At 44.9% G+C, this 27,718-nt stretch overlaps 1 protein-coding gene and 2 long non-coding RNA genes across 10 annotated transcripts in view; 1 reads left to right on the top strand and 2 right to left on the bottom strand.

The window, feature by feature from the left end:
* SEC16B (SEC16 homolog B, endoplasmic reticulum export factor) overlaps positions 1-11,994 on the bottom strand; it is a 49,430-nt gene extending 37,436 nt beyond the window's left edge. For 2 of the 7 annotated variants that reach the window (XM_088673672.1, XM_088673674.1), the window contains exons 1-8: positions 11,727-11,822; positions 9,622-9,960; positions 7,765-7,856; positions 4,990-5,110; positions 4,333-4,483; positions 3,985-4,123; positions 2,218-2,375; positions 421-482 (exon numbers count right to left, since the gene is read on the bottom strand). In XM_088673672.1, the coding sequence (XP_088529798.1) occupies positions 421-482; positions 2,218-2,375; positions 3,985-4,123; positions 4,333-4,483; positions 4,990-5,110; positions 7,765-7,856; positions 9,622-9,960; positions 11,727-11,761 (1,097 nt within the window). In that variant the 5' untranslated portion in view covers positions 11,762-11,822. Of the gene's footprint in view, positions 1-420; positions 483-2,217; positions 2,376-3,984; positions 4,124-4,332; positions 4,484-4,989; positions 5,118-7,764; positions 7,857-9,621; positions 9,961-10,504; positions 10,623-10,856; positions 10,984-11,726; positions 11,824-11,879 lie in introns of those variants that run through there. The other 5 variants (XM_035122580.3, XM_088673673.1, XM_035122579.3 and 2 more) reach the window with 5 other exon arrangements.
* Positions 11,995-14,335: 2,341 nt separating this feature from the next.
* LOC148684960 (uncharacterized) lies at positions 14,336-17,205 on the bottom strand. 2 transcript variants are annotated; one of them, XR_015950932.1, is made up of 4 exons: positions 17,145-17,205; positions 15,678-15,792; positions 15,313-15,521; positions 14,336-14,946 (listed from the first exon to the last, which is right to left on the bottom strand). It is a non-coding gene; the product is annotated as an uncharacterized LOC148684960 (long non-coding RNA). The 2 variants fall into 2 exon arrangements; XR_015950933.1 differs by lacking the exon at positions 17,145-17,205 and adding an exon at positions 17,002-17,071.
* On the top strand, positions 16,456-23,563 carry LOC132592500 (uncharacterized). Its single transcript, XR_015950934.1, has 3 exons — positions 16,456-16,702; positions 21,325-21,380; positions 22,034-23,563. It is a non-coding gene; the product is annotated as an uncharacterized LOC132592500 (long non-coding RNA).
* The last annotated feature ends 4,155 nt before the right edge of the window (positions 23,564-27,718 follow it).

Here is a 27,718-nt window from a genome sequence, read left to right as displayed (position 1 = left end):
GCACTGTGACCTGTACGACATGTTAAAATAGCCTCCTGCAGCCCAAATGGCAGAAATGAAACACTTTCTTCAGGCTACTCAAGTGCCTGAAACAGAAAATCCAACCAGCAGCCTTCCTCTGATTGACAAAGAACACAATTCACTGGGCTGTTTTTTCTGCCACAAGAAAACAAAGAAGAGCTGCAAAGGAGGGTTTGTGGGCTCTTGAGCAGCTCCCATTCATTTCAGTGGGGCTTGCACAGCTGAACACCCTGGTACATAGTGCCCCATGAGTCAGATCCCCTGACTTCCATTTGGCTACCCATCAATAACACCCAGAGTCTGTTGCCTGGGATGTCTCAGCTTGCTACAGAGTAGGGCTGCCTCGGGGCTACAATTGAGAATGAAAACTTAAGTTGTACTCTTTCAGAGGCCATGTACCTGATGAGAGGTCCCGGGAAGACTCTCAAGGCTTCCTGCTCAGCTGTATCATGTAGGATCACCTGGAAAACAAGGAAAGAGTCAGGGAGTGGGATTCGGATAATTGCCTGCACTCACTGTAGCTAAAGTAAGGTTACCAGACGTCCCCGCTTCCCAGGGACAGTCCCTGGATTTACAAATCAGCCCCCTGACAAAATCCATCTATTTAGTAGGAAGCTGAAAAGTGTCCCCGGATTCATTGGAAAAAAATCTGGTAACCTTAAGCTAAGGTGGTTGTAGAAAGTATGCCATGGTGTGCTTGCTTTAGTTATCCAGGGTTGTGTAAGCTCTTTGAACACCTTCCTGCCCTTGTCTCTCTTCCTGTGGCAACTGCAAATTTGCTTGTGCAGCTTTCTAGTTTTATGCATATCTGATGGATCAGAAGAGTGTGTGTGTGTGTGTGTGTGTGTGTGTGTGTGTGGTGTGCAAGCTGCCATTGGCTTGTGCAGTTTTCTGGGTCCGTGCTAATCTGAGGGATCAAAAGGAAAACATATATATTCTTCCATTCAGAAGCACACAGGAAATAGTTACAAGCACAGCCTGAAAAGAAATGAAATAAAGAAGTAGTAGGCCTGGAAAGAGGAGTACCAGAAAGTGACAACTGATTCACCCGCCCCAAAACAACAAAACAAATAATCCGCAATCCCGAGAGGAGTTGTTTGGAGCCCAGTTTCCCCCAATTTATCAAATTGTCCCCATCCATATCAGGTAAACACAAATATACAGGGGCAAAGCATGGAGACCGGTGTCATCGAGGGATGTGGGCTATGCAAATAAAAACATTTACAAACACATAGCAAATGTCTCTGTAGACAAGCCCTAACAGTCTTAGGGGGCCTGAAGCTGAAGGGTTATCTGGGGCAACCTAGAAAATTTATGGTGGAGAGATTTGAACAATGATATTTGTGACCCCTTAATAACTAAGGGTCTTAATAACTTAATAACTCTTAATAACTAAGGGTCTTAATAACTTAATAACTGTGGTCTAAACCACAGAGCCTAGGGCTTGCCAATCGGAAGGTCGGCGGTTCAAATCCCCGCGATGGGGTGACTTCCCATTGCTCAGTCCCTGCTCCTGCCCACAGAGCAGTTCAAAAGCATGTCAAAGTGCAAGTAGATAAATAGGTATCACTCTGGCGGGAAGGTAAACGGCGTTTCCATGTGCTGCTCTGGTTCACCAGACCACATGACCCAGAAGCTGTCTGCAGACAAACGCCGGCTCCCTTGGCCACTAAAGCGAGATGAGCACCGCAAACCCAGAGTCGTCCGCAACTGGACCTAACGGTCAGGGTTACCTTTACCTTTAATAACTAGAGTAGCTATTTCATAGGAATCCCCATGGCTAAAGGGATCACAGAATAGGGTCTGCAATATAAATTCTTCCAGTTGCCTGCAGAATCTCCGCTTTCTTCTTTTTAAAAAGAATGTTTCTACTGATTGTGATGAACCTTGAAATGGATGTTGGGTGTTTCTGCCAAACAGCTGGAAATCAGAGGGTGTCTAAAAGACACTTTAAGCAAACATCAGGGGACAGGCTGATGTTTGGAGGTGCCAGCACAAAGAAGACATTCCCAAATCCATAGATAAAGGAGTTGTTAAAAATAGGCTCATAGCTGACTGACAGCAAAATAAAACAATGAGAGAGGTGAGGCAGGAATGAAAGAGTGAAGTCAAGACTCAGGAGAAAGAACTGTCAAAGCAAAGGAGGGCAGATTTGCAACAATCCATCTCTCTTCCAAGGGGCAAGTTAATGTTTACCTCCAGGCTGTGCATTTCGACAAGAGCGGGTTGCCCATCTGCTGGGTAATTAGGACATCCTCGGACCAGCTGCCCCCCAGCTCCAAAGCACACAGGTACATGGGGGACTCGGAACTTCAGAGGTGCCACAGGGTGAAGAGGAACTGGCAAGTCTTCTGCTAAATGACAAGACCAGGACCGTTAGCGACTTGTCATTGGCTTAGGCCAGGGGCTGATCCCAGACTGACAAGAAAGCAAGCCAGCTAAAATGCACATCAAATAAGATGCTCGGTGAACTGTAAATCTGAAAGCAGGCGGGAAGAATAACTGCCTTGTCATAGGGGGTGACAGTGAAGGGAACAGAACTCAACTCAACAATAGAAAGCAGGTTACAGGTAGGTAGCCGTGTTGGTCTGGATCGAAGTAAAATAAAAAAATTCCTTCAGTAGCACCTTAAAGACCAACTAAGTTTTTATTTTGGTATGAGCTTTCGTGTGCATGCACACTTCTTCAGATACAGTGCATGCACACTTCTTCAGATTCACTGTATCTGAAGAAGTGTGCATGCACACGAAAGCTCATACCAAAATAAAAACTTAGTTGGTCTTTAAGGTGCTACTGAAGGAATAGAAAGCAGGAAAGACATAGAGGAAGCTGATGGGGTAGCATAAAAAGAGTTTGGCCAAGTTCAGACACATGTTGGGCAGCATTGGGAAGGTGGGAGCTTTTGTGTTTACAGGCAAGTGTGGCCCCTGTATCACACATTATTGTAGATCAGGGCTGTGGAATCTGGCACTCTCCAGATCTTGCTGGACTTCTGCAACTTCCATCAATGGCCAAGCCAGTGTGTCCGATGATCAGTGGTGTTGTGAGTTGTGCCTTCAACCACATCTGGATGGCTACAGGTTATACCTTCCTTGTTTTAGATCCACGGGGAAGGGGGAAGATGCATAGCCAGGACCCCCCATCACACAAAGACGGTGGCCACCCAGTAAGTGGCTGAAGTGAGCCTTTGTTTGACATGCCTCCTGCCAGAATCTGAGCCCCAGACTAGAAGGATGCCTGTCGTTCGACGTGTCTAAACAAAGAACTGACTCGGTCTCACAGGAGGATGTGATTTTACAAGCAAAAGGGGTACATGGATGAGAGGTACAGATCACTACTCCTGCCAAAGCTTCCCATAGCTTTTCTCCATCATAGTTTTTGTCTTCAGCTGAGCTCTGACACCAGAGTTATAAAAGAACTTGGAGGTAATTCACAGGCACATGGAGGGTTCTGTCCAAATCTGTCTCCTGCACCATCCTTCTGCTTTTAAACTCAAACCTCACCCCTCTTTTAGGTGACAGGAACACTCCCATGTTTAGACACACACAAATAGCATCTGAAGGCAGCCCTGTTTCGGGAAGCTTTTAATGTTTAATAGATTATTGTACAGTATTTTAATATCCTTCTGGAAAACGCCCCAAGTGGCTGAGGAAACCCAGCCAGATGGGCAGGGTATAAATAATAAATGTTTGTTTGTTTGTTTGTTTGTTTGTTTAACATATTTCCACCCTGCCTTTTGGGGCAAGCCCTCACAAGGCGTCTTACAATGCAAAAGTTGAAAAGAAAAGGGCTGGACATGCACAATAACAACACCAGATTCAATATAGGGGGTCAGATTTAGAGGGATGGAAAAAATCCATGCAAAGAAAGAATGCATAGTGGGGCCCTGATGCTGCCCTCCAGGTGTTGGCAAATGCCTTGGTCACCCGCACACCAGATGTTTCTGGTGTTGGAACACCTTACCTGCCTGAATGGGGCTCCAGTCCTTGGAGGGAGCTGCTTCGTAGTGGCTGGCGGGATCGTACATGTACTGGCTAAGCTCATAGCTACTCGAGCTGAGGCCCGATTCCTTATACTTTTGGAGCAGGCTTGGCTCTGGAACCTACAGTGGAGAAAAGGAGCGGGAAAGAGGCGGAATGGAAGGAACGATGGTCTTGACGAAAGCAAAGGGAAAAGGAACTGCAACGCCCTTTACAAAGAACTTTAAAGCTGGCATTTGCTTCCTAAGGCTCTCAGGCCTAATAAAGTAGTGCCAGCTGGGATGAGGGAAGAAGAAAGGATACCCTGGACGACAAGTCCCAAAGCTCGCACCTCATGCTCTGGAACACTGGTGTTCTCCTGGAATTTCCACTGGAATTCATCCTGACTCTGTCCTTGTTGCAAAGGATAACTGTAATTTATATCATAGGAGCCATCTTTCTTTGAAACGTAATTGTCTTCATAAGACTCATGCCTCTTAGACCTTATTGAAGAAGGGTAGCAAAAGGTGGGTGGGGGAGAGAGAGAGAGGTTTTGTTTACAACTCTGTTGGCTGCACCCTCACAGAGAGCTCATGCATCTCCCCACAGGAGAGCATGGTTATGCATTAAGGGCACATTTGTGCATATTTTGAGGCTGTTTGGGTTCCAGGGTCTTACTCTGAGTGAAAGACCAAAACGGATCAATTAAAGATGACCTCCTAACTTTTCTTTATTGAATGAAATGTTTGCAGTGGTTGGATTTCAGGTTTGCTGCAAATGTTACAGGGCAACATATCTAGTTCTCCAGGACCTACACAGAAGCCTGAGGAGTGGGCATCCCGGGACTATACTCACCTGGCAAAGGTCTCAGGGGCCTCCCGTGGGGAAACATGCTTCCCTGAGGCACACGGCAAGAGCAGAGAGTCACCGAGTGTCTTTCACAGACACTGGGTACAGGAGATCTTAGTTATTTCCAAGTTGGGTGGGTCAGCTCAGGGGATTTCCTTACCAAACTGGAGTCCCATTGTGATGTTCTGCAAAGCCGCTGCTTTCTACCCGATGATGATCTCCATAATAGTTCTGCTCCCAGTGATTTGTACCTTCGCCCCAGGTATCTCTCTGTCTTGGATCTACATACTCAGAGAAAACAAAAAGGAGCAGCTCTACTTCCAGGCATCCGCAACATTTAAAAACTGATAATGCTACCTTGGAGTCTTTTGTTGTCAAAAGGGCTTTGCTTAGAAACAAAGTACATCTGATTACAAGAGGCCATTAAAAGTCATATACACTAGAGGTTTTTTTACGCATGTGAATGCACAAAGATGCAACGTGTGTGCACATACTTACACACCGGAACTTACAAATGTTTGTTCATTCTTAAAATTTCTATATTGCCCCTCATCAATGATACAAGGTCTGTTCACTACAATACAAAACAATTCCAATAAAACCATGTTAAAATGTGCCAGAATCCACAGTAGAACAGTCAGCTACACCCCAGGTGCCAGTATTATCAACTCACAAATGCTCGAAGGAACATTTACTGTATAATTTGTTAGCCTCAGTCAAAGGCTCACTCAAAATCTACCTTCAGATTAAGAAAGGTCTATGTAAGATTGAAACCTGGTAGGGGCAAAATGGCCTTTCCCTTTCCATATTGCCCAAGTTCACACCCCATTCTAAGCCACACCCTCTCGCCCCTCACCACCCCCCGATATACGCCCACCTTGAATGTGTTTTGCCAGACTGAAATATGTCCTTGGACTCTGATCACGCTTTTGCTTGCCTGCCTGGATGGAGAAGGCTGGGTGTGGGTGGAAACTAACCTACTGTGTAAAGGTAAAATTCACACTTTTGCCTCTGGTTCTGCCTACCACTTGCATGTGGCCAGCCTCTAGCCCTCCTAGAAAGAAAGTTATGCAGCAAAATGTGCCGGTACTTTCTAAGCAATTTCTGTGAAATTAGAGTGGTGTTGGCTACTACATTTATTTTTTCTGAGGGAGATCTCCATAATCAGGACCAGCATAACATAGATGATTTCCCATGGTAAGTATAAGGTTGCCAGGGGCAGCTGCCTCTCTAACTCTACTGTGGCAGCCATTTTGTGTTATGCCCACTACATGGTATGCATTTTGTGACTGGCACCCCCAGCACTCTCTCAAAATTTGAAATGTGCCCACTAATCCAAAAAGGTTGGCAACCCTTGTCTTACTATATCGTATCCAAATTGTGCATGATGGTTCCTGAGATTAAGAAGTGAATATTTGGATGGTGTTGGACATCATTTTAAATCAAGATAACAGGCTGAACCTTTCAAAACCTCTAGAGTCTATCCACCGATTTCAAAACTGTGCTGGTTTTTTGGTTTCTTAGAATTGCTGTACAACTCAAGGTATAAATGTATTAGTAAATAAATAAATATGGGGCTTTCAAGGCCTGTAAATGGGGCTCACAAAATGGGTTGACATTTAGGCTCAGAACTAGTTCAGGAAAAGTACTGAGAATTTTGAGCCTGTGAGACAAAAATTTCACATTCTTGCTGAGATGGACTTTTTTTCCTTTTTTAAAAGAAAAACCAGAATTTTATTTCAAAAAGGTTATCAAATGAGGAGGATCATTGAACTTAGCAAATGAGACAATGGTAAATCTAACCACAGAGAATTGTTGGGCTCCGTACATTTAAAGCACGTCTAAAATACATGAGTTCCTCCAAAGAATCCTAGGAACAGTAGTTTGTTAATGGTGCCTGGAATTGTAGGGGTAAACCACAGTTCACACAATTTATTTTCTGGGGTGGGGAAAATAATGGGGATTCAATGTTGTTTCAGTGTGTGGTGTGTATGCAGCCGATGGCCCTTTGTAACACAGAGCCATGAAGGATAGGCAGAGGCAGAGAACAAGCATGGCGTAAGGAAGGCTTTGAATATGTATGTGGCGGAATAGTGCCTGATGATGATTCTGGTTCATCATGGGTTAATCTATCTCTCCCATTATAGGCAGGTGTTCCTTGGGAGGCGGAGCTTGATGGCATTCTAAATGGTGGTTGGCAGTTGGGAGTCGGCAGTTGGGGAGAGTAGAGTGTTAGAGAGGGATGCAGGAGGTGTATTAACAAGTCTGTGTTATATGAAAAGAAGATGATGAACTAAGAGTTTAAACAAATGAAACCATAAAGAAATATACATGTTCTCCAGTTAAATAAAGCTTTCATCTATGTTGTGTCAAATGTTGTGTTCCTCCTTATTCCAGCAACGTATCTAAACTCAAAAGGGTGGTGACTGAAGAGGGGAGATAAAACTAAGCCTGAGGAGCAGGTGGATAGTTTGCATCTCAAAGTCACACACAGGGGAGGCAAGTGGAGGGAAAGAGTGCCTTGCAGTGGCTAAAGGGCTGAGGCAACAGCTGCTGAGGTGAACCTGAGTTGAGAGGGAAACCTTAACTGAGGGCACAAGATTGTTCCTGAAACATTTGCCTGGAGTTTTTAAGGATACAGAGCCATGTTATTTGGAAAGCTGGAACTGTACTCTATGTACTAGCAAACCCATATAAAAACAGGGAGTTTATTTGGGGAGAAAGAAGGAATAGTGGGTTGTTTGAACAATAACTGAATTCCTTCAGCACACTGCTAGTAATAGAGAAGGGAGTATCGTCACATTTTTGGTGGCAGAGGTGGGATCGTCACAATGTACACAAGCACACACCACCAGAATGGGTTCTAGAATTCCTCTTCAATCCAGTTCCATCAAGTATTTTTAAACCAGTTTTGTTTCTGTGGAGAAAGCAGTACCTCTCTCGCTCTGCCCAGGTTGGGGGTATCTCTGGGAGTCGCTATGCACATAATCTTCCACAAAGTTCCGATGGTGGTCTTCATAACCTTGCCTGAAGCGTGGCCCAAAGGAGAGAGAGCAGAAAGGGAGATGGAGGAAGCTGCTTTGGGTAACTGTCTAAAATCCTAGTTATTTGTGAGGATAAAAATTCAGGAGGGAAATGCTGTCAGAAACAGTTCCAAAAACTGCTATGGAAGGTAATAAATGGGCTATAATGACCACTTGGTAATTGAAATGACCTTCTCTCCCACTCCCAGCTCTGTATCTGATCATTGAAAAATATGAATACAGACCACAAATAAATCCCTTGATGTGGATTACTTACTTCACCTCATTGATGCAGTGAATAGCTAGCCTGAGAGCAGAAGCAAGTTTCAGGATAAAGAAGCAGTGTGACCACAACACTAGATGTGATATAGGAGATACGTAGGCCCAAATCAGATATATCAGAACACACACACACACACACAAAAATCAGATATATCAGGAAATCATGGTTTCTACTATGTAAACAAGCTGCAGCAAGCATACTGTTTATATACTCCTATTCTTTCACATCGGTGAAGAGATTGTCATAAACTTTCAGTTTCAGTTCTGAACTAACCATGGTTCCCCATAGCATCCAAAATCAGGAAACTGTGGTTTGTTTTAGACTATGTTTAGTGAGAACTAGTTGGGAGCAAACCATGATTTCAGGACCTGTTTGTTTTCTGAAACAATAGTTTAAATCAGGGTTAGCCAACATGGTGCTCTCTAGATGTTGTTGGACTCCAATTTCTACACCAACATGGCCAGTGATTAGGGATGAGGGGAGCTGTAGCACAGCAACTTCTGTAGGGGTTGGCTAACCCTAGTTTAAACAAACAACACTTTCCTAATTCGGGGATCACTGAGAACTGTGGTTTGTGTAAAACTGAAAGTGAAAGCTTCCAACCTCTCTGCAGATGAATTAGGGGAGGAGAGAACAGCCAAAACTCATCACAGCTTGTTTATATACCGGGAAAACATAAGGCCTGAACACACAAGGTCTTAAATGTGAACAGGGCCCCATCCTCACCCCCTAGCAGACGCACAGGCTCCTCTTTAGATCTCTGTCAAATTAGCTCAAAAATCTGATGCATTTGGTTGAACAGGCCATTGGAAACCCTCCTAAGAGAAGGGACCCTGGTCACAGCACATTCAACAAAAGATGCTAAGAAATGCTCTGCAACCTTTGTGCTAATTACACGAAGGTCTAAAGAGGAGCCTGTGTACCCCATGGTGCTGGGTGGAACCCAAGTGTGCACCCCAACATCATCCATGCTGGAAATGCCTATAGTTATCCAATGCCTGAATTAGACCATTGTTTTTTCAGTAATATTAAAAATTATTTACTGAGGTCATAGGGCGCTCCAAATTAGTTTGGAGTAGTGCAGCAGGAAAGGGGCTGGGTAATTCTTTCTCCCTGGGCATTTTCCAACTAAAAAAACCCACACACAATCTCTTTCTTTCACCCCAGCAGAAAAGATCTGCAGATCCAGTAGATTTCCCACACACAGAGAGAGAAAGCTACTAGAGGGATCCTGTAAGTGAGGAGATACCATAGTTATCCCTCTCCTCCTCCTTTGGAACTACTTTGATTAAATGCAATGATTTGGGGTTCCACACAGCTGCATTAATATATATAAAAAAACCATTGGAATTGAAGTGATAAATGAACGTTTGAGGCCCTCTGTATGAAACAGAGAAGGGCTAAGAGACTATATGGAAGGAGAGGCTCTGCTGATCTCTCTGCAAGGTCCCCCCAATCCTTCCGTGTTATCTTTCTCAAGTCTTACCTTGAATATGACCGGTTGGGGTAGCCAATTTCATAATACTCTGCTCTGGAGTTTGGCCTCCTATAGTCCTGGAGTCTTGGGTGATAGGCAGCATGGTGGTATTCTACTCGAGCATCTGGCCAAGGCTGAGGCCTAGCCCAGGGTTCATGGTGGTACAGCCACTCGCTGCCGTGCCTGGATTGAGGCGGTGGAATGCCATGGGGAACTGCCTTCCATGGGCCCCTCTCATAGCCTTCCATCTGGGGAGCATGTCTGCCTTGTGGCTGGGGCTGCTGCGGGGGGACCCAAGGCTCCATCTTGGACTTTCTGCAGGGCCTGCTTTCATTCAGATTTCCTTTCCTGCAAAGATAAGCATAATTGTAAGAGAGGTGACACAACAAAAACAGCCCGTCTTCAAAAGGAGATACACAAAATCCCAAGGTTTCCATGCCTCATAGTTCTCTGCAAACACGCATTAGAGTACACGGGCAGTGGTGTAGAGAGGGCTCCCGGCTAAAAAGCAGGAAGCCCTTTGACAAGCTCAGTAGCTGGGCAGGTCACCGGTTCAATACCTGGTGTTTAAATAAATGCACTAAAATGGTATGACTTGGTGCAAAAGATGGGTCTATGTAAACATGTTGTATTTCACTTTGCTTTATTTTGAAGTTTGTTCAGAGGTTGGCATTTTAGGCACAGAGTTTTGACAAGCTAGGAACACTGAATGGACAGCATTCAACATGACTGATCTCAACATTTAACAAGAATTACAAAGCACTTTTTCTAAGTCCTCGTAGAACTTCACATACACTATTTCAGCAGCTTACAGCAGTCCTGTAAAACTGTGGCTGGCATACAATCAACTAAGAAACTCATAACTGAAGTGAGAACTGAATTGAACACTTACTTGCTCTCTCAACTAGTATGGTACATCCCTGTATTCAAAACACACCTGCGAAGAAATCTTAAGTGCCATGTTCTGTAAGGTATTTCTTCCCCCACTGGCCCATTTTTTAAAGTAACCCATGCCCCCTATATTTTGCACTCATCTTTGTCAACCCAGCTGCGGCAAGTCCTAACATCTGACTGTACACAAATGGTATTGACTCAATTTGTTTTTGCTTTTGTTTCACACCCACATCCTAGGCAGAGCAAACCGAGTTTCAATGGGATGCTCCAGGATAAATCCTGGGGTGAGCAACAATATTCCCACCAACACGTGAGCTTGTTTACACCACAAACACACACACACACCACACCTGTTTAAAAGTGAGACCACCAGCTACAGCTCTAAATGCCGGCCTCAGTCCTTCTCGTCCCCAAAGGCAGCTGTCAAAGTCCGCCTGCCACATCAGTTGATGGCTCACTAACTCAGCCTGCGCTGGGTCAACACTCCCTGCTTCCTCCTGTGCCAAAGTCCCAGCCGGTTCCATAGCACTGATTAAGCTGGGCAAAGGGCGCCTGGCCTGCTTGCTCAGAGACAAACATACCTGTGGCTGTTTGTAAACTGCAGAGGGGGATCCTTAATAAACAAACAAAACAGGCAAAAGAGTTTTCCGTATGTAAAATACCAGGGAGCAGGAGAATTTGAAAAACCCAATATAGGGATGGCAATAACGTTCAGCCTTTCTTTCTTGGTACTGAAAAGTAAGTTGCTCCGAGAAGTTGCTGCAGGACTAACAGCACACTCTGAACCATGCATGCTTGGCCCATTCATCCCTTGACATCTTTTTGACAGTCGTCCACATTGTATTTTGCAGTTGTTTCTGTTGTATTCTGCAGTTGTTGTATTATTATTAATTTAATTTATATACTGCCCTTTATCCGGAGGTCACATAAAAAGTTTCCATCCCCCCCCCATCTTCACTAATGTAATTATTTAAACAACTGGTGCTTACACACACACACACACACACACACACCCTGCCCCCAGCCAGACCTTCCTGTGCTTAAAAATCTACCAGTCAACATGCCAACTTGATTCAAGCATTTTGGAGCAAAGTTTTACACAATTCCTGCGAGGGTTAATTCCTAGGGATGCAGCTGAAACAAAACACAAACCAGCCTGCAAGTGACTTTAATACTGTATACAAAAGAAGGATTATTAGAATCAAAGACTACCCGCCTACCTCCAGAGAGTGATCAAGTTTCCTAAATCTTTCATGCATTCTGCTTTTCCCCCTGTCTTTACAAATTTTGAAATTGCCCCTCCCTTGCTTGCCTTATTCTTTGAAATGACTTCCTTTATTTATTGCTAATGCTTAAAAAAAAGGTTTACTTACACCACCTATCACTAAAACAAAGTCTTTGCTTATGCCTCTGCATCCCATCATTCTGGCTGGCTTATTAGCATAGCCACGCCCACAGGCATTCCCCGCCACGTCAGCTAGTCGGAACCTTCCGGCTGCGATTCCTGCTTGCCGCCGGAACGTTAGTTACACACACTACAAATAAGGGAAAAGTAAGGCGGCCGCATTGGCACCGCCATATAGAGAAGGTCACTTCGCTACTGGACAAAGGAAATCATTGGGCGTCTGCAAAGCGATTTAATGCCCCTAATCGCTCCAAGCAGCTGTATATATGTCAGCTATGTCTTGAGACAACTGCACCAGATGCATTTTTTTTTAAAAAAAGAGCAGTTCCCCCCCCTAGAGGGTTGTTTGCCGTGTTATTGTTTTTTATTGATTAAATTTGCATGCCGCCCTTGATCCGAATATCTCGGGGCGCTATCGGAGCTTTGGGTTTTGCACTCGTGTGCAAATACATGAGAACAAGTGGAACCTGTAACAAAACGTTGCAGTGCAGAATGCTGCCTCTTCAGGATTTGAGCCACTCTCTTCCCCCTCTCCGCACCTCCCTTTCCAGGCGCAATGTGTATTGTGATGAATGAAAACTCTCCCAGTCAAATTAAAAACTAACATAGCAAGGAGGAGGCTGGAGAGACCCTTTTCCCCTGATGAGCTAGCTTTTTACTTGCAGGTTGTTAAGTTTTGGGTGCAGATGTCAGCTCTTGTGTGATCAGCTCTCTGTAGTGATTCAGCATGCTAGCAAGGATATGCTAGGAGTCAAGTCTAACAAGAACAATGTTTACAGTAGAAACTTAACTGGGGTGGAGGGAAAGGACGAGCTTCTTTTATACTCTCAGGAACAGGAGTTGGGGAAAGGAATACCGTACATTTATATTTTGGCGGGACCCAATCATAGTAAGGATCTAAATTAACCAATAGCAACAGTCACCACACCCGTTTGAATCCTCCTGGAGCGGGAAAGGTAGTTACAGAACTTAACAGTGAGATTCATGTACACAATTTAAACCAATACATAACACAAGTAATTGTTTTATTACATGATGGAGCATTCGTTCCACCTAAAGTCAGCTCTGTCACCTCTATATTCCACCACCTCATTCGGCAGCATGCAAAATGGAGGAGTTCCAGCGATTTCACACCGGCTGAGCACTCAGCCTCTGTTGTGTGTGACTTTTCGTCTGAATCTTTAGTGGAAAGGCACACTTCTGTTAATTGATGGAGCAGAAAACAAAGCATTTCCTATCCACTCTGCCATGGGCTCTGTAATTAAAAATGTTCCTCTGGGCTATGTAGTATAGCCAAGAGACAATGGCACTGGAATATCCATAATTCAAGAGGATGCATTATTTATTGGATTGCTTTAAATTTTAAGATTGGTTTAAAATGAGAATAAAACACTCCACGCGCAGTCCAAGTGCAGCTTGGTGCTGGTTGTTTAAAGACCAAAACTCTAGATTCTTGGCAGCTTAGGGATTTTTCTTTGGGGGGGGGGTGTCTTTCTCGGTGTAACACCACTGCAAGACATCTAACACACACACACACACACACACACACACACACACTATATCTATATATATATATATATATATATATATATATATATATATATATATATATATATATATACATACATACAGAAATTGGCATCCTCAAACTAAGCACATCCCTAGATCTCAGGATGGCCGAGAATAGCTTCTGAAGATGGCTTAGGAACCAGAGGAGGGCATGGCAGAGCGCGGGGTGATGTGGAGGAAACCCAGCAAAACGTTTTCAGTTGATATAAAGCTACTAAATTTGGACACACCACCACATTCCACAATGGGGAGTGTTCTTAGCAACATAGGGTATGCAAATGTCATACCTGCGCAAGGTAAAAGCCCCTTTTTGGGTCCTCAAAACTCAGCCAGCAGACCCTGCCAGACATGCTGGGGAAAGAACCTACTGGAGAGGTAGCAAAACATCGTCCTCTAGCGGCGTCTATACTGTTACTGCAGCTTGTGTGTTTGATGACCCTATATAATGATGTAGTTATGTGACTCTAAAGCTTGGGTTCAATTTTATATCTGCTTACAGTGGCTTCAAAAATGGTCAAAAAACTGATAAATAATTTTTAAAAAATAATTTTGTGCGTGAGGTTTTTTTTTTTATCAAATCTCTTTGAAAGTAAGATTTTATCTAATCTTTAATCAAAGCTCATCAAATTATGATACAGGGAAATGAGGTTGTAAAAAAGTCATCACCCTAGTGGATACTAACGGACATGGCCAGTTTACATTCATATATATATATAGATAGCTTCCAACTCTTATAAAACTGCAGGTTATTACAATGTTCTGTCAGTGTTTTGAAAAAATATGGCAAAGCTTCTGACTTGCTTTGCCTGGCACAAAAGACTCCACGAAAAGAGTGCCCTTTTATACTGCTTTTATTCTTAAAAGTCTTTAACTGCAAAATGATTAACTGTACAGACATCAACACCACCAGCTTTCTCCAACCAACCAACCAACCAAAACCCCAGCAAAACACCACTCTATATATACAGGTACAATACAATTAGGTGAGGGGTTGCATGAGTCACCGCAGACTAGTACTGACTCATGCTGACTCAAGCTCCCCCCAGCATTAAAGAAACAGCGGCCAATTTTTAGCCGTAAAAATGTTCTTATCTGTTTATAGTTTATTTGTTAATATTCAATATACCATTTACATTCTTTCATAAAAAGTTGGTTATCTTGATTTATTAATTTTCCAGTAAGATTTGCCATTTCTGTATATTCTATAAGTTTTTCTATCCATTCTTCTTTCGCTGGGACGTATTCTTCTTCTTCCCATTTTTGGGCAAGTAACTTTCTTGCCGCTGTAGATGCACCCATCCTCACAACTGTTGGAAAAAAGAACCCCCAGGGATAAAAACATGATCAAGACTAGCATATTTGTATCACAAACTTTAATTGAATCAAAACAATTGAACGGGGAACTGGGCGTGGGAGGGGGGGCATAAGAGCTCCGCTCTAGCTGCTGGTCTCACTGCTGCCGCTGCCTGGAACAAAAAAGAAGAGAAAAAATTCTTAATATTTAATTTATTATTATATTCATAACCCATCTTTCTACTCCCCCCCCCCGCCCCGCAGCCAGATTTTCTCTGGCCAGGGGCATCTTGCCCATAGGAGCTAGTGGCGCTGGGCACCACAGCGCCATGTTCTGGAGGGTGCCAAGGAAGAGGCGAGGCTCGACGTGGCGCCTCCCAGCAACAGCTCTCTGCCCTCTGCCATGCCACGCTCCTGCCCACCGGGAGGGAAATGGGGGGTGGGGTGCCGGAGGGATTTTTGCACCACGGTGCTGGATACCCTTAAGACGGCCCTGTCTCTGGCCTCCCTATTCCTGATGAAGAAAGATCAACACTCACCCTCCACGTTGGTATCAGTGGACTCCATCCCCTGGTCGAATGGTCTTACAAAAATTTCTCTGATCTTCAACACCTCCTCCTTCCCATCTTTCATTACTTTTACTTCTTCCTTCCATTCATCCACCTCCTCCTCACCGACCAGGGGATGTATCTTGGGCAAACGGCAGCAGGAGACCAGCAACCTGCGGAGCCTTCTCAGACTTCGGAACCTAGGAAAGAAGAGGGAGGGAATTAGGAAATGGGTTCTAGATACGTATCTCTGTGCTGAATTTGGGGCATCTGGCAGGTAACCCTACCCTACATTTCTAAATCTTGAGGGAACGTGAAAGAAGCAGAATGCAGAAAGAAGGAGAAATCCTACTTACACTTGAGAAGAAGAGAGTCTCTTCATTTTTCCTAACAATATCCTCTCACTTGCTCTCCTCACTCAAATGGTTGCTCTTCCCAAAGTTCTCAGCCAAGTCACTCAGCAGGGGGGACCTGTCATAATGGAGGACATGACCCGTTACTTTAGCTATCTTGCTTACCGTAGTAACTGGCATTGTTCCCCTTAACATTTACTTCTCAAATATATCTTTCAGTGGTTTAAGCAGTGGGTTAAGCGGTGCACTCCTGGACAGGACAGGAAACACCTCGCAAACACACGCCCTTTTCAACATGGTGGGGTCACCAAGGGAAAGCACTTCTGGCCTAAACTATGGATGCTCTTTTCTCACTCAATAGTTCAAAATAAATAACCCCTCTCAACACCCTGTAGTTAATCTGTCCAGTATTATGATGGGCGGGAGCAGGACTTCACCCTTAGACCGCCTCATCCCAGTTTCTTTCAGTTCCTGCCCAGTGTGTGTTCTGCTAATAAACAGCTTAAACAAGGTTGAAAAAGAAAATAAATAGGAGACCTATATACTAGGAAGAACGTGTTTGGTACAGCAGAAAATGCAGAAACCTATACAATGGGTTGAGGGTTCCGGTTCAAAGTATTGGTAGAATGGGAAGAGGGGCCTCGGGGGTCACCTCCTCCAACCTGATGCAGGAATCTCCACTGACTGATCCCTGAAGGATGGCCATCTAAGCTCTGCTGGAAAACCTCCCAGGAAAGAGGTGGACGCCATAAGAAAGGTTGGGACACGGAGGAGGAGGGGGGGGAGGATTTTATGTGTTGTTGTTTTGAAAGCGCGGGGCTGCTGCGTGGGGATCTGCAAGAGGGCAGAGCGAAACACAGGCCCTTCAAGGGGAGATTTGTTGGGGTGCCTTTTATTAAATGTGTTGTAAAGCCCGCCTGATGTAGCGCCTGAAAGGGGTCGTCGGATTCCGTCCTGAGGCGTCCCTCCTCCGCTACTACTCTCCCGGGCCTAGCCGGGGGAGCCGGGGGAGCCGGGCGGCGAGTGGGGTAAGGGCAGCTGAGGGGGCAGCGGGGCTGCCTCAGCACGGGGCCGGGGTCTGTGGTCTTCGTTGCCCTGTCTGTCTGTCTCTCTCCCCACCCCCGCCACTCTCGGTTTTCCGGTTAATTTTCTGTCTGTCTGTCTGTCCATCCTGACGTACAATGCCTCCTGCCCCCCCCCAAAAAAAAAAATCCTGTGAGGAGCAGTTTAGGCCCGAACGGGAGCAGGGCCAGCCCACCCAGGCAATGGGAAGCGAGCGACTGCCTGGGGTGTCAGATCCAGCACCCTTCAAGGGCCGCCGCCTCACCCCTGGGCAGCAGCGCTGACACCTCTATAGCAGAGCAGCCTCTTGGCAAATGTCCGTTTCCTCCTCGCTTTGACTTCCCCTCTGGCGGGGTAGAGCGTGGAAATTAGATTTTTCTCTCTGTGTGCATTAGTTTCCGCACATACCCTTTTTTCAGTCATGGAGATTCATTGCTATTTCACTGTGTGAAAAGAGCTTAGCAAAATGTATCTGGGTTGTTGTTGTTGTTGGTTCTCTCCCCCCCCCCCCCTGTCCTCCCCGTCCTCTCCTCCTCCAACCTCCACTACCTCTATTTTTGTTGTTGTTCTGGACATGCATGCAGGTATTTCTGTATTGATGCATCTGCACGCTTTCAAAAAAAGAAAGCACATAAGAGTGCAAGGCCAAATGTCACCCGCCTTAGTTATCATGTTTCACAGTGGGGGGAAAGATAGTGTTGTGGGGAGTTTTTTTGGGGTGGTGGTGTGAGTGTGCAGTATCCATTTCCATTTAAGAAATGTTTTAATACTGAGGTCTGGGAATCATATAACCAGTGGACTGGCTGCAAGTTTGTTGGCCAAGGATCTTTTATAGTCAGGGTGGCCATAGCATTGTTTGTGTACATATTTCTGTATCTGGAACTAGGATGAAACTCAGTGGGGAACTTTGTGCCAGGAATTCTCTGTCTAAGCAGTCTCTCAGGATTGTTTCATGAAGAAAAACCCATTTGACTCCCTCTACTTTTTAGTGGGGTGGCGGAATGCAAATGGAATTACTCCATCTATCACTACTTTGTATTTGAGAACAAATCACTGGCATATTTGCTTCTTACATAAATAAATGACAATAACTGAATCTCTCTCTCTCTCTCTCTTTCTCAAATTCTCTGCACTATCCAATGCCAACTTTGACTGTCAGGGGAAAAGAAAAGGCTCCTTGATCATACCAGGTACCATGAATCACTACATGAAATTAGACCATCCTCTTTTTTCTAGTATTCAAAAATAATGACTAATAATTTAATGAGGCATAAGATTTAATGTACCAGAGTCCATTCTGACAGATTCGCAAGCTGTTTTGAAAAGAGAGGTGAAGATTAACAAACACACAGAGAGAGTAGATCTGTCATTCAGATCTGGTCAAACAATTTTAGTTAACAAGATGTGTAGCATGATCCTAAGCATATTTACTTGGGAGTAAGTCCCATTGAGACAAATGGAGCTTCCTTCCTTCCTTGTATGTACATAGTTTGCAGCCTCAGTCATTCAGCATCTGAAAGCTCAGGTACAGCTGTGTCCTGGCACCCTCAAGCCTTGCAGGCAGAAAAATACCGTACTCTACTTCCCGTGATATGGCACAACCAAGTTTCTGATTTAGGGGATAGAGAAAGGGCAGAACTCCTCAACGCCTTCTTTGCCTCAGTCTTCTCCAAAAAAGAAAACAATACGCGACCAGAAGAATATGGAGCAGATGATTCAGCAGGGGGAACACAGCCCAGAATAAGAAAGGCGGTAGTACAAGAATACTTGGCTAGTTTAGATGTATTCAAGTCTCCAGGGCCAGATGAACTACATCCAAGAGTATTAAAAGAACCGGCAGAGGTGATTTCCGAACCACTGGCAATAATCTTTGAAAATTCCTGGAGAACAGGCGAAGTTCCAGCAGACTGGAGGAGGGCAATGTTGTCCCTATTTTCAAAAAGGGGGAAAGAGAGGACCCAAACAATTACCGCCCAGTCAGCCTGACATCAATACCAGGAAAGATTCTAGAGCAGATCATTAAGCAAACGGTCTGTGAGCACCTAGAAAGAAACTCTGTGATCACTAAAAGTCAGCATGGGTTTCTGAAAAATAAGTCATGTCAGACTAACCTGATCTCATTTTTTGACAGAATTACAAGCCTGGTAGATGAAGGGAACGCTGTGGATGTAGCCTATCTTGATTTCAGCAAGGCCTTTGACAAGGTGCCCCATGAGAGTCTTGTAAAGAAGCTGGTAAAATGCGGTCTAGACAATGCTACCATTCAGTGCATTGTTAACTGGCTGACTGACCGAACCCAAAGGGTGCTCATCAATGGCTCCTTCTCATCCTGGAGAGTAGTGACTAGTGGGGTGCCACAGGGTTCTGTTTTGGGCCCAATCTTATTCAACATCTTTATCAATGACTTGGATGATGGGCTTGAGGGCATCCTGAGCAAGTTTGCAGATGACACCAAATTGGAAGGGGTGGCTAATACCCCAGAGGACAGGATCACACTTCAAAATGACCTTAACAGATTAGACAACTGGGCCAAAGCAAACAAGATGAATTTTAACAGGGAAAAATGTAAAGTACTACACTTGGGCAAAAAAAAAAAATGAAAGGCACAAATACAGGATGGGTGACACCTGACTTGAGAGCAGTACATGTGAAAAGGATCTGGGAGTCTTGGTGGACCACAAACTTGACATGAGTCAGCAGTGTGATACAGCAGCTAAAAAAGCCAATGCAATTCTGGGCTGCATCAATAGGAGTATAGCGTCTAGATCAAGGGAAGTAATAGTACCACTTTATTCTGCTCTGGTCAGACCTCACCTGGAGTACTGTGTCCAGTTCTGGGCACCACAGTTCAAGAAGGATACTGACAAGCTGGAACGTGTCCAGAAGAGGGCAACCAAAATGGTCAAAGGCCTGGAAACGATGCCTTATGAGGAACGGCTTAGGGAGCTGGCAAGGGCGTACCCACCATGCGGCAAGTTAGGGCAGCTGCCCTACTCTAGAAGCAGGGCTGGTGGGCAGAGGCGGAGCACAGCCCGGCGGAGCGCGAGTTCGCCATTCCCGCCGCACCGCGCCGCACCCTCCCTCCAGCTCCCCGGCGCGCCCTCAGGCAAGGCCAAGCGCGGCGGGGAACCAGGGAGCGCGGCGCGGTGGGCGGGAACGCCGAACTCGCGCTCCGCTGGGCTGGGCTCCGCCTCCGCCCACCAGCCCTGCTGCTAGGGAGGGGCACAGCCCGGCGGAGCGCGAGTTCACCGTTCCCGCCCACTTTGTGGCCCCTCCCCTTCCGTGCCTTGGCCCCTCCCCTTGCCCCCCCCTAGTTTTGATCCTGGGTACGCCCATGGGAGCTGGGTATGTTTAGCCTGGAGAAGAGAAGGCTAAGGGGTGACATGATAGCCATGTTCAAATATATAAAAGGATGTCATATAGAGGAGGGAGAAAGGTTGTTTTCTGCTGCTCCAGAGAAGCGGACACGGAGCAATGGATTCAAACTACAAGAAAGAAGATTCCACCTAAACATTAGGAAGAACCTCCGGACAGTAAGAGCTGTTCGGCAGTGGAATTTGCTACCAAGGAGTGTGGTGGAGTCTCCTCCTTTGGAGGTCCTTAAGCAGAGGCTTGACAGGCATATGTCAAGAATGCTTTGATGGTGTTTCCTGCTCGGCAGGGGGTTGGACTGGATGGCCCTTGTGGTCTCTTCCAACTCTACGATTCTATGATTCTAAGCCAAAGTAAATGGTTGTCCAAATGACCTCTGTCATCAGTCTTGTTCCTCTGTCCTACCCCAAGGCTTCTTTTGCTCCAGTACCATGACCTTTCTTCATAGCTGAAATTACAGTTAGGAAAGGCTGAACCTTTGGTGGTTTTCTCACCAGCTCTTGTTACTCAGAAATATAACTTTGGGCAACAGAATTTGAAAAGACGAACACTTCTGAAAGTCAGTACAATGAGGGCCACATTGCGGCAAGGGCAGGCAAATTACAGTTTGGGCCGATCCAGATGATCTTTTTAATGTGTTTTCATGATTATTTTTCTCTTGATAGAATTGGAATGATAATACATGCTCCCACATTCAAGTCAATTTGCACCTTCTTCAAACTTACCAGACGGTCACATGTCAGCAGCAGCAATCAGTGTATGGCCTATAGTTTCTTGCTGACCTTTTCATTTCACAAGTGTTCCTATTTTTATAAATTTTGGTCATATTTCTTGTGCTATATTGCTAGGCCTAGCAATATGCCAAATAGAATTTGTTTAGGTATACTTCTTGTTGATACTGGATACTGGCTTTCTTCTTCCTCTTCTTCTTCTTCTTCTTCTTCTTCTTCTTCTTCTTCTTCTTCTTCTTCTTCTTCTTCTTCTTCTTCTTCTGGAAATGAGTGAAGGTTTAGCCAGCAATCACAGCCTTTAAAACAAAAATGGGGTGGGGGGGGGAGAGAAACTTGAGCTAGGGCATCCTGGCAATTTGCTGAGTTAAAATTACTTCCTGCGGGAACAGAAATGGAGCAAAAGTGCCTTCTGAGCATTGGGCCCTTTGTTCTCCAGGCTACACCAGCTCTAGAAAAACAACCCTCTGTTTGTATTGCCTTTATAGTGATTTGGGAGCGCCTGGTGTATTCTCCAACGCAGGCTTCAGCTCTGCTTTTTAAGGTAAGCCTGCCATTGGGTTGCTTTGATATGTTTCAGACCCACTAGCCCAGTTCTCCTTTCTGAATTTGAGCATCTTGTAATGCACTCCTTAAAGAAGACTTTTCCATTCACTGTATTACGTTAATGTGATGCTTAGGATGCCAGTACTTTTATGCCCTCTTGTGGCTGGTTTATGTGTGTCAACTAACTGAACTGGGCTGCTTCAGGGCTCTTTAATGCTGCTAAAGCATTCCTCTTCTTACACTGGTAGGTGGAAGCGCTATTATTACTGTGGTTCCACATTGCATGCTTAATCCTCAATGTGCTCTATGTGGTGTTGTGCTCAAAGATTACTCAGAAACTTCAACTGGACCAAAATGCAGCAGCTGGATTACTGACCGCGGTGCCATTTAGTTCTCATATAACTTCTGCTTTAAGATACCCGCATTGGTTGCTGGTTTGTGTTATGGCCCAATTCAAGGTGCTCATGTTGACGTTCAAAGCCCTAAATGGCACAGGCCCCTGAAAGACCTGAAAAGACCACCTCTTTCCTTACAGACTGTCTCAGACACCACTTTACATTGGCTTTTGACGCGTGAAATGTACATTTTTAGAACCTACCTTATTTCTGTGATTGTAAGCTGTATTTCTACATTTCATTTGTATCCACACAGAACTCATCTGGAAGAAAAGTGCTGGTGCAATGGGACTTTCCTGCAACCTCATTAATCTGTGTCACCACTGTCAGTGAGAGCTTCTGCTGCCTGGTTGCTGGGAGATGGAATAAATTCATGCTTCAGAATACCTTGGGCTGGCAGGGAAGTGTTCTTGTGCTCAGGTCCTGCTTGCAGGCTTTCTGCAGGCATCTGTTCTGCCACTGTGAGAACAGGACGCTGGACTAGTTCAGCAAGCCCTGCTTACGTTCGTCTGCTTGAAGCATCTAGCTCTCCCCGGTATCCTGCTCTGTGCTTCCAGTCATCGTCCACATTGTAGTGTTTAATGGATTTCAAATTGTCTCATCATTTGCCTTCATCACCTGTCTATCTTAGATGACCAAATTAACATTGTTAATTTGTGGGCACAAACTATACAATGGAGAATGCCAGCTGCCACTCAGGACAGGAACGTCTTTTTTTAAAAGCAAATGAAAGAGAACGTGCTCCAAGGCTGAATTCTGCAGTCAGCACCACATTCTGCACTTGTAAATTATAAATTGACTGCCTATGAGGCTGCAGTCAAATATTTCTAGTGTGCCATTGAATAAATGGCAGCTTTAAAAAACCATTTTGTGTACTTTGTTAGCAGAGGCAAACCTAGCAGCTTAGCAAATTTTACACTGGCTACCTGCTATAACCACAGGTAGAATAGAAACACAAGAAGCAAATGCCACTGCCTGGGTTCAAATCCTCATTCAGCTCTGAAGCTTTTTAGGTGAGGTTGGCCTGTTATACTTAGCCTAACCTACCTCACAGGCTTGTTGCTGGGATAAAATGGGAACAAGGTATGGTTCCACCAAGCTTCTTGGTGGAATGGCAGAATAAAAATGTAGTAATGTCTGTGGACAAACATCGGCTCCCTCAGCCTGTAAAGCGAGATGAGCGCCACAACCCCAGAGCCGTCTGCGACTGGACTTAACTGCCAGGCGTCCTTTATCTTTACCTTTAATGTTTCCCCCCCCCCCTCAACATTCTTGGGATTTTCCCAATAGATACTATGCTAACACATTTGAAGCTAAGGCTCTGATACTGGAGCATAGTAGATCAATAGATCTTAAATATATAAGTAGGCATAGTAGCACATCTAATAAGAGACATGATTAAAACAAACAATTGTACCAAAACTATTTTAATATTTGGTATAGATACAGAAGAATATTGGTGCACCAAGACATTGGAAAGCATCTGTCCCTCTCTTTTTGCATTTTCAGAAACAGGAACAGAGAGCATATTTAACCCCCCCCTCCCCTTCCTCGTCCCACTTACAACTTCAGACCAAACACAGCATATATACATATACCATATGACTTCCCTTCCTCACTTTTTCTGGTTCCTTTGCTTTTCTACTTCTCCGCATAAGCCACATCTTGATATCATCCAATTTGTTATCTATTTCAACTGTGCCGGATTTACTCGAAACCTGCTAAGCTATGTATCTGTCTACACTGGTTCTTGAAATAATCAATAAACATTATCCATTCCTTTTTATATTCCTTATCTTCATTTTCTCTTATCCTGTTCATCAGACCAGCCAGTTCAGCATACAGTATTTGATGATTTTACACTGTCATTCTTCCTTAGTGGGGACTATACTTGTTCTCCACCTTTGTGCTAATAAGGTTCTAGCTGTGGGGGTGGCGTATAGTAATAAACTCTCTTGGTTTTTTGGGACCTTCGTTGTTACCATCCCCAAGAGAAAAATCTCAGCTGTTCCGGAGGAAAGTTTTTTAAAGTATCCTTTTAAATTCATTAGATATAGTTTTCCAATATTCCTTAATTATTTTACAGGACCACTACATATTAATAAAAGATCCCACAATCTAATTACACTTCCCACATATACCTTTTTTCTTTTTTAGACATTTTCTCCAATCTGGTGGGTGTTAAATACCATTTGTGGGCCATTTTCATCATATTTTCTTTTGTTGCATGTCAGGGGACCACCAGGGGTCAGCAGAGAGCTGAGAGCCCTGTGCAATGCCAGGGCAGCCCTGGAACGTCATGCAGTGGCGACAGGCAGGTACAGAGCCCTATGATGGAGGGGTTCTCTGACTCTAGAGCAGGGGTTCCCCAAACTAAGGCCCGGGGGCCGGATGCGACCCAATCGCCTTCTAAATCCGGCCCACAGACGGTCCAGGAATCAGCATGTTTTTACGTGAGTAGAATGTGTCCTTTTATTTAAAATGCATCTCTGGATTATTTGTGGGGCATAGGAATTCGTTCTTTTTTTTTTCTTTCCAAAATATAGTCCGGCCCCCCACAAGGTCTGCGGGACAGTGGACCAGCCCCCTGCTCTAGAGAGCCTGGGCAACATCTGAACAGCTCAGGAGCAGAGGGGGAGGTACCGTAGTACCTCCATCGCCTCAACAATGCAAGGGATTTAAACGTAGGGAAGAAAGGAGGAGACTAGCGGTTCCCAGACTGATGTGTTAGAGGCGTTCCCACCACTTCCCGGATCTGAAAGTGACTGAATTCTACATGAGAACTTTGGCTCTGTCTTACATATCTGTATGATAAAAAGCTGTAAATATACAGACATGGAGTCGGGAGTCGTTACTTGTGGAAAGCTGGACCAGCTCCCTCACATTGCATAACATGCTGTAAAATTCATATTTATTTTTCCACAACTTTCCCCATAATTCATAATCAATAGTAACCCACATCTTTTGCCTGCTAAATCATTCTCAATTTCACAAATTCCTCTTTAGTTTGCCACTCCAACAGCAGTTTGTACATTTTTGATAATACAGTACTTTTATATTTGTATCTAATAATAATAATAATAATTTATTTGTACCCCGCCCATCCGGCTGGGTTTCCCCAGCGACTCTGGGCGGCTTCCAACAAAGATTAAACTACATTAAAATGTCACACATTAAAAACTTCCCTAAACAGGGCTGCCTTCAGATGTTTTCTTAATGTCAGGTAGTTGTTTATCTCTTTAACATCTGGTGGGAGGGTGTGGCGGAATAGTGCCTGATGATGATTCCAGTTCATCATGGGTTAATCTATCTCTCCCATTATAGGCAGGTGTTCCTTGGGAGGCGGAGCTTGATGGCATTCTAAATGGCGGTTGGCAGTTGGGAGTCTGCAGTTGGGGAGAGTAGAGTGTTAGAGAGGGATGCAGGAGGTGTATTAACAAGTCTGTGTTATATGAAAAGGAGATGATGAACTAAGAGTTTAAACAAATGAAACCATAAAGAAATATACATGTTCTCCAGTTAAATAAAGCTTTCATCTATGTTGTGTCAAATTGGATGTTCCTCCTTATTCCAGCAAGGTATCTAAACTCAAAAGGGTGGTGACTGAAGAGGGGAGATAAAACTAAGCCTGAGGAGCAGGTGGATAGTTTGCATCTCAAAGTCACGCCCAGAGGAGGCAAGTGGAGGGAAAGAGTGCCTTGCAGTGGCTAAAGGGCTGAGGCAACCGCTGTGAGGTGAACCTGAGTTGAGAGGGAAACCTTACTGAGGGCACAAGATTGTTCCTGTAACATTTGCCTGGAGTTTTTAAGGATACAGAGCCACGTTATTTGGAAAGCTGGAACTGTACTCTATGTACTAGCAAACCCATATAAAAACAGGGAGTTTATTTGGGGAGAAAGAAGGAATAGTGGGTTGTTTGAACAATAACTGAATACCTTCAGCACACTGTTAGTAATAGAGAAGGGAGGATCGTCACATTTTTGGTGGTAGCGGTGGGATCGTCACAGAGGGCATTCCACAGGGAGGGTGCCACTACCGAGAAGGCCCTCTGCCTGGTTCCCTGTAGCTTCATTTCTTGCAGTGAGGGAACTGCCAGAAGGCCCTCGGCGCTGGACCTCAGTGTCCAGACAGAACGATGGGGGTGGAGACGCTCCTTCAGGTATACTGGGCTGAGGCCGTTTGGGGATTTAAAGGTCAGCACCCACACTTTCAATTGTGCTCAGAAACATACTGGGAGCCAATGTAGGTCTTTGGTAAACTGAGACTTTTCTTCTGCAAAGCCATTTTTCCTATCTTAAACAGTTCATTAATCTGATGTACCTTTAGCGAAACATCACCCACGCGGGTGGCGCTGTGGGTTAAACCACAGAGCCTAGGGCTTGCCGATCAGAAGGTTGGCGGTTCGAATCCCCACAATGGGGTGAGCTCCCGTTTGCTTGGTCCCAGCTCCTGCCAACCTAGCAGTTTGAAAGCACGTCAAAGTGCAAGTAGATAAATAGGTACCGCTCCGGTGGGAAGATAAACGGCGTTTCCATGTGCTGCTCTGCTTCACCAGAAGCGGCTTAGTCATGCTGGCCACATGACCTGGAAGCTGTACGTCAGCTCCCTCGGCCAATAATGCGAGATGAGCGCCGCAACCCCAGAGTACCTTTACCTACCTTTAGTTAACCTGTAACCAGATTTCTTAATTCCTCGAGATTTCTGGGTCTTGGTTCCTGTCCTGTAAAATCTAAAATTTCACTGTGCTGCCCTGACGGGGAGCTTGTTTAAGGCACTGCTGGGGATTCGCCAAGCTTTCCCGGCCTCACCCCGGGATTTTAGGAGGTCACTTCACCCAGGCGACTCTCCTCTGCTGCACAGCTCTCTACCCTCTTCCCCACGCGACCAAAACCAGAAGTGGAAAACAGCATCATTAAGAACAATGTAAATATCTAGGGAAGGAATCTGATTTGTTATTATATATGATCTTGCTTGTTGTATATGAATATGTGATAGATTATTTTTCTCTCCCTATTTTTTTACCTCGCTTTCTTTTTGGATTGCATGAAATTTGGATGTATTTCTGCAAAGCCATCCTCTGTGGTGAGGAAGATGGGATGCTGTTTCTCTAGTGATTGGTTGGGTTTTCCTGCAGGGGCAAAACTAGGTTTTATTTCACGCGGGTCAAAGACCCAGTTTGGCATCCCCCATGCACATTTGCATACACCTACGCACAGGCTGGGAACACAATGGTGCCCCTTCACCCAGGGCAACCCCCCCCCCCGCTAGGCCCTCCATAGCTATGGCTCTGTTTACTGCACCTCTTTCAACACCTGTTTTCAGTTTAATCAAATTGACACAGGTGCATATCTTTCCACTTGGTTGAAAGGATAACTACTGCAGCATGCCAATTTGTGGGCTCATCACATTGCATTCCGTTGTATACCCTGAGATGTCAGTCTAGGGTACCTGAGAGAGGAGAGGTATAGTGACAGGCACAGCTGAAAGAGAAAGCCTCGATGCAGTAGTAGGGAATAGCAGAAAATAACAATTGATCCATCCACCCACCCCCCAAAAAACCCAAGCAAACCACCTGCAACCCTGAGACCAATTTCTCATTTCTCAGATTATTTCTATACTGGGTGAATCAAAATTTATGGGGAGAAATAACCAAGGCTGGTGTTCTTTGAAAGTAACGTCATGTGGACTATACAAATTAAATGGGAATGCAAAGAGCTACAAATAGTAAACTCTGGTGTGGATAAATCTGTAGTCTCTCTCTACCCCCCCCCTGCCCCCCCGTGTACCTGAAAGTACACTTCCCGCTTTCCTTTGGGGTTATAGTGAAACACTGGATGTGTGGTCCCTGCTTGTTCTGTTCCATCCACCAAGGCTGTAATCCTCAAGATAAAAATGCCAATGCTTAGTGTGTTCATTATATAGATAATGAAATATTTTACTT

Source organism: Zootoca vivipara, chromosome 7 (genome assembly GCF_965207765.1).
Source record: "Zootoca vivipara chromosome 7, rZooViv2.hap1.1, whole genome shotgun sequence".
Classification (NCBI taxonomy): domain Eukaryota; kingdom Metazoa; phylum Chordata; class Lepidosauria; order Squamata; family Lacertidae; genus Zootoca; species Zootoca vivipara.
The sequence above is the reverse complement of the archived record's forward strand: the minus strand, read 5'-3'. Positions and strand labels throughout refer to the sequence as shown.